Source organism: Ipomoea triloba, chromosome 7, assembly GCF_003576645.1.
Source record: "Ipomoea triloba cultivar NCNSP0323 chromosome 7, ASM357664v1".
Classification (NCBI taxonomy): Eukaryota; Viridiplantae; Streptophyta; class Magnoliopsida; order Solanales; family Convolvulaceae; genus Ipomoea; species Ipomoea triloba.
The window spans coordinates 13,275,622-13,282,929 of record NC_044922.1 but is presented as its reverse complement, the minus strand read 5'-3'; the positions used below and the strand labels follow the sequence as shown (position 1 = coordinate 13,282,929).

Here is a 7,308-nt window from a genome sequence, read left to right as displayed (position 1 = left end):
TTTCGCTCCGACCATCGTCACAGTTCAGTCCGCCTCCGACCACCGCCACAGATCTTCTTCTTCCGTTTTCTTTCCCTTTGAATAAAATAATAGTAGGTAAGTATTGGGTTTGTGTTGGTAGTCTTGAACTCCCAACCCTACTTTGACTTTACCCACTTTTTATTTTCTCTATTATTGTGTTTTCCTCTCGTTACTTTCACGAGCATTTTTCCTCTCGTTACTTTCACGGGCTTTTCATTTTCATTAGCATAAATCGTTTAGTTTGGTTTCGGCAAGTGTTGATTTTATCCTGGGCGAGCAAAAAAGAATGATGACGAAGACCCAGATCTTTGATGAAGCTTTAAGCTCCTTGAAGGAACATAGCTTCCTAGTTATGAAACAGTCTGCGATTCAAGTTTTCTATAGCATAGTTAGAAAAGTTGTTTCTGTGTCTGACTGTAAGAAATAGTTTACCATTTCATTGATCGTTGATGTAAACGTTTTATGTTATGAATTAATGGAATAGCTACGTTTTCTTTCAAAAAAACAGCTAGCATATACTTTTATATAATTAGCTAATATTATCAAATAGTCGTACGTACCATGCATCTAAAACAATCAGCTAACAGCCATTTAAAAAATAAGATCTAAAATATATATTATAAAAATAATAGGAAGCAAAATTGGAATAGGCGAGTAGCTAGCCGGAGGAATATTAAAGGAAAAAATAAAAAATAAAGTGTAAAGGCGGCAAAATCGTAGTCGGTGCCAAATGCATCATCCCCAAGCATCCTAACTGCAATATATCTGTAAAATTAAGGAAGTAACGCTGTATTTTCCTTTGACTACGTTTTTTCTTAGGCAACAAGTAATGTAATACTAGGCAATTCTACATCGTACTAGTAACACTCTCAACAATCCACACGCCTCTCTCCAACCTATCTCTCTCTCTCTATATATATATAGGCATATAGCAGTGGACTACAACCTAATTAAGTTCAGAAAACCTCCTCACACTCCATACTAAGAAATCATCAGATCTAAATATATACTCTTTAACTTCCTCTGATATATAACTAATAACATAATGACTCTGAAGAGAAGTAGAGAAGAAGTAGCAGCGGAGGCGGAGGCGCTGGCCATGGCCAATTGTCTGGAGTTGCTGTCCCGTCCGGCAGGCGCCACCGCCGCCGGCGAGAAAACGCCGCCGTCAGGATGGGAATTCGAGTGCAAGACCTGCCAAAAGAAGTTCAAGTCTTTCCAGGCTCTAGGTGGCCACCGGGCCAGCCACAAGCGCCCCAAACATCTTGAACACAACAATAATGTGAATATCAAGAAACGACACGAATGTCCGGTCTGCGGCTTGGAATTTGGCCTCGGCCAGGCCTTGGGCGGTCACATGAGAAAACACCGCGCCGACCAATCACATAGTGACGACAAGAAATCCCCAGATTTGTTAACAGTGACGACCCTCAAGAACGAGGAGCACAGCGCTGAGATTAAGAAGAAGAATGAGGTTTTGATTGACTTGAATTTTACGCTTCTAGAGAATGATTCTATTGTACATAGGAGATTTGTTCCTACAACTTTGGATTTGTTTGTTTAATTTTGTAGTTAGTACTAGGATTCAGAGTAGTAAATTCATTAGAATGGATTTTGATTGATTGATTTTTTTTTTTATCACTCGTTATATATTAGTTTAGATTTAAACATGTGCACAAAACTAATTAAAAATGAAAAATATTTTGTTTAAACTAAATTCGGAACTAACATTTCAAATATTTATATTTTGCAACTACTTTCAACCTCTATCTTCAATTGAAGGTTTAATTTGGTGTAATTGATCTTTTTAAATTTGACATGGCTATGTTTTTCACGCTTAGTTGAATGCTACAAAATTAATAGCTAATAAGCTGACTAATTTTTATTTTTTATTTTTAAAATATAAGATGACTAATTGAAATTGAAGTATTTGGTACAAAATACAATAAGCTATTATTTTGAGTTCCCTTTATTTTACTAAACAAAACTTATAGCTTATTTGTCCATATACTTTCTCAACCTACTGAAGTCCAACAATGTCAGCATTGCCCCACTGAGGCTTGAACCCATGACTTCTCACTAGGAAGAATCACTTCATACCACTTGACCACAAGGCCTTTAGCAATTTATTTGTATCTTAAAATAAGCTATTAGCTCTAAAATAACATTTATCAAATATTATATATATATTTGTGTGTGTGCGCGCGCGCGCTCTGGTGCGGAGGATCTTTCAAGTAAGAGATAATATTAGATCTGAGTCGTTGATCAAATCTACATCAACAGCTCAAATAAATGAAAATTTAAAAAAAGTGTTGTTATAAACGTAGGGTCTCTGACTACTGGCGCTTATATCTTTTATTTTATGTTACTTTAGCAATGTCCATTAACTGATTGCTGAAACATGGTTGAAAAAGGATAGTGGTATGTTTTGGAATTGCACAAAAAAAAAAAAAAGAGACGAGTCCTCAATTAAAGAAGCATACGGAAAATTGGTGCACCTTAAAGAAGGAAAATAACGCACCTTAAATAGAAAATAAAGCACCTTAAGAAGGAAAACGCACCTTAAAAAGGAAAATCACGCACCTAAAATTTTAGACTAACGCACTTTAAGAAGAAAAAAAACACCTTAAGTACATCTCACTTATATATAATAGTTCATAAATCACACAAACTTAATATTCTAATGCGAGAATCATATCTCATCCATTCGAGTAAGCCTTCCGAACAATTAAAAGTCAGTCTTTAATCAAGTGCTAGTGGACATATTATTAATTATATGACATTATTCGTATATTAATTTTTAGTGTTTACAAAATGGACGGTGGATAACTTGCTAGACAAAAACTAAATCATCCATGAAGAGGCACAAATTTTACCGTGGACCACGGTCCACAATGGATTGTGATTCGGGTATCAAAACGACTTTGTTTTGATTAGTGAAAACAAACTGGTGAAACGGTTGCGTTCAGCATCGTTAACTTTCATTTTATATACAGTGTAGTTTCCCTTCACTACAATTGCAGTTTCATTTCAACACAACTACAGTTCCTTTTCGATATAGCTACAGTTTCATTCGACATTATACTCAAATATGTGAAACTGTTATTTAGTTGCATTTCAACACAATTACAATTTCTTTTATAATAGACTGCAGTTTCCTTGCAATACAACTACAATATCATTTCAATATAACTACAATTTCATTGGATAATATACACTCAAATATGTGAAATTGTTATTCAGTTTCATTTTGTATACACTGCAATTTCCTTTTAACACAATTACAGTTTCATTTCGATATAACTACAATTTCATTTGATAATATAAAAACAAATGTGAGGCAGTATCTTTTGAGATGAACTGTAGTATTCTTTACAGAACTCCATTAAGACTTATAGCAGCCGTTTCTTTTACTTAATGAAGCGGCGATATTTTATAATCAGGATCCATAATGCATTGTGGACCATGGTCCACAGTATAATGACCGACGAAGAGGAGGCTCATACATAACTACCATCTATCAATTAAGTACCTACCCTGTTTGTTTATAGGTAGTTAGGTACTATACTCTCTTCATCCAAAGTATATTGTCCTGATCAAATGCATGAATTTAGAAAAATATATTTAATAAATATTTCTCTTTTTGTAATATAAAAATGCACTATAATTTAAAAATTAAGCGTCCTTAAAGGGTATTTATAACTGTTGTTATGAAAAGACGTAAGCTTTTTGGACATTATTTCAATAATTTGTTGACGAAATAGGAAGTAAATATAATTGAATTGTAATTTTTTGGTATTAAATAAAAGGTTACAGTTGTGTAGTATCCATGAGATGGGTAGGGTTTGTTTGTATTGAAAATATAATACTAATTAGGAATAAACAAAAAAATTTTGAAAACAAATATTTTTACTTATAAAGAAAATTGTAATATTGTTGAGAGAAAATGTAATACTTTTGCATTTTTGTGTAAAAGTATTGCATTTTTATTAAAGTATACTTATAAGGGAAAATGCAATACATTTTAGGTAAAATGTAATACATTTTAAATCAAAATGTAAAGTATTATATTTTTTGGAAAAATTACGAGTTTGCTCCCTGGAATTTAACCAAGTTTTGACTCAGTCCCTAAGATATGACTGTATCCGAGTTTAGTTCCTCAGTTATTTGCGAAGTGGCGAGTTTAGTCCCAAACCGTTAAAATATATTTAAATTTTGGGGTAAAGTAGGAAATTCACATTTTATTCTCTTTATTATGTCAAATCCACTTTCACAGTTTTATTTTTAACTTCTTAGACTCTTATTTCAAGATTTTTCAATTCTAAAAGCATTTCAATAACTTTAGTATGACTTGTTAGGAACTTGGCTCTCGTATAACAAATTTAAGACTTATCACAAACAAAGAAACACTTGATCATTGTCTTCAGACGTGTGAAACACACTACCCTAACAATTTCCAATTTTCTTTACTAAGCAACAAATGTAATAAAACCAGAACTTTAGAGATACAAAATGAAATCAAATTTCTCAAGTTGCTTTTTATGAGAAATTCACCAATAGAATAACTAGAGATTTTTAGTATGTAAAAAGTTAATAATAGTTTTTATAATTTTCATAACCGAGTCTTAGGTTCCTCATTCATTACTGTTTTTAAGAAGACAGATGAGGTTATGGATATATATAATATAATTTTCATATATTGTCATGATATATGATTCTTGATTAAGTTACTGCAAAGCTTACGAAAGAAGTTTACGTACTAAAAATCTCATGTTACTCCCTTGGTGAGTTTTTCATAAAAATAACATGAGAAATTTGACATCTTGTATTTCAAAAGTTATGGTTTTATTATCCTTGATGTTTAATTAGTAAGTGATGGACAATTTTAATAAGTGTCCTCGCAAGTGCACGAGTCAGTTGTAGTGATAGTGTGCAAAGGCAAGGGTCGAACCCACAGGGAATTGTAACTATGCAATTTAAAAACTTATAATCAAACTAATTAAATTAACAAGTGCTAGGACCAAAAAAATACCAATAATAAATTAAACACAAGACAATTGAATCAACACTTAGTGAAAGAGAATAGATAAATTACCAAGAATCAGAATATCGAATAAACAATCAAATTGGAGAAACCTAGGAACATGAATCAATAACCATTACTAGTTCTGCATATGTTTAGTCAAATATTGCCAATCAAATTAAGGGTTCGTTCTAACTATTATCTGACTAATCTGTATGACGTCCAGATTCAGTCACGTATTCTAACGGTTCATATCTTAAGACACTTATTCAAACCGTTAAAACCCATTAAGTGAGGAAGAACTTACGGAATACCCGGGTTATGAACCAAATAAATAATTTAATAAGACAACTAAACTATTTATCTTTTTATCTTACAGAGCATTAAATTACTAAGCATTGATGTGTACTTAATAATTCTCTCAAACAGACTAAAAAAAAGCTAAACTGGCCAAATTCAACTTAATNGTATTTATAACTGTTGTTATGAAAAGACGTAAGCTTTTTGGACATTATTTCAATAATTTGTTGACGAAATAGGAAGTAAATATAATTGAATTGTAATTTTTTGGTATTAAATAAAAGGTTACAGTTGTGTAGTATCCATGAGATGGGTAGGGTTTGTTTGTATTGAAAATATAATACTAATTAGGAATAAACAAAAAAATTTTGAAAACAAATATTTTTACTTATAAAGAAAATTGTAATATTGTTGAGAGAAAATGTAATACTTTTGCATTTTTGTGTAAAAGTATTGCATTTTTATTAAAGTATACTTATAAGGGAAAATGCAATACATTTTAGGTAAAATGTAATACATTTTAAATCAAAATGTAAAGTATTATATTTTTTGGAAAAATTACGAGTTTGCTCCCTGGAATTTAACCAAGTTTTGACTCAGTCCCTAAGATATGACTGTATCCGAGTTTAGTTCCTCAGTTATTTGCGAAGTGGCGAGTTTAGTCCCAAACCGTTAAAATATATTTAAATTTTGGGGTAAAGTAGGAAATTCACATTTTATTCTCTTTATTATGTCAAATCCACTTTCACAGTTTTATTTTTAACTTCTTAGACTCTTATTTCAAGATTTTTCAATTCTAAAAGCATTTCAATAACTTTAGTATGACTTGTTAGGAACTTGGCTCTCGTATAACAAATTTAAGACTTATCACAAACAAAGAAACACTTGATCATTGTCTTCAGACGTGTGAAACACACTACCCTAACAATTTCCAATTTTCTTTACTAAGCAACAAATGTAATAAAACCAGAACTTTAGAGATACAAAATGAAATCAAATTTCTCAAGTTGCTTTTTATGAGAAATTCACCAATAGAATAACTAGAGATTTTTAGTATGTAAAAAGTTAATAATAGTTTTTATAATTTTCATAACCGAGTCTTAGGTTCCTCATTCATTACTGTTTTTAAGAAGACAGATGAGGTTATGGATATATATAATATAATTTTCATATATTGTCATGATATATGATTCTTGATTAAGTTACTGCAAAGCTTACGAAAGAAGTTTACGTACTAAAAATCTCATGTTACTCCCTTGGTGAGTTTTTCATAAAAATAACATGAGAAATTTGACATCTTGTATTTCAAAAGTTATGGTTTTATTATCCTTGATGTTTAATTAGTAAGTGATGGACAATTTTAATAAGTGTCCTCGCAAGTGCACGAGTCAGTTGTAGTGATAGTGTGCAAAGGCAAGGGTCGAACCCACAGGGAATTGTAACTATGCAATTTAAAAACTTATAATCAAACTAATTAAATTAACAAGTGCTAGGACCAAAAAAATACCAATAATAAATTAAACACAAGACAATTGAATCAACACTTAGTGAAAGAGAATAGATAAATTACCAAGAATCAGAATATCGAATAAACAATCAAATTGGAGAAACCTAGGAACATGAATCAATAACCATTACTAGTTCTGCATATGTTTAGTCAAATATTGCCAATCAAATTAAGGGTTCGTTCTAACTATTATCTGACTAATCTGTATGACGTCCAGATTCAGTCACGTATTCTAACGGTTCATATCTTAAGACACTTATTCAAACCGTTAAAACCCATTAAGTGAGGAAGAACTTACGGAATACCCGGGTTATGAACCAAATAAATAATTTAATAAGACAACTAAACTATTTATCTTTTTATCTTACAGAGCATTAAATTACTAAGCATTGATGTGTACTTAATAATTCTCTCAAACAGACTAAAAAAAAGCTAAACTGGCCAAATTCAACTTAAT

At 31.3% G+C, this 7,308-nt stretch overlaps 1 protein-coding gene across 1 annotated transcript; it reads left to right on the top strand.

The window, feature by feature from the left end:
• Window positions 1-987: 987 nt before the first annotated feature.
• Window positions 988-1,666, top strand: LOC116024966 (zinc finger protein ZAT8-like). Its single transcript, XM_031266010.1, has one exon. The coding sequence runs from the start codon at window positions 1,067-1,069 to the stop codon at window positions 1,583-1,585; it is 519 nt and encodes a 172-aa protein (XP_031121870.1). The 5' UTR covers window positions 988-1,066; the 3' UTR covers window positions 1,586-1,666.
• Window positions 1,667-7,308: the final 5,642 nt, after the last annotated feature.

Coding starts and splice junctions, on each gene's coding strand:
- LOC116024966 (XM_031266010.1), top strand. CDS start 1,067: ATGACTCTGAAGAGAAGTAGAGAAGAAGTAGCAGCGGAGGCGGAGGCG.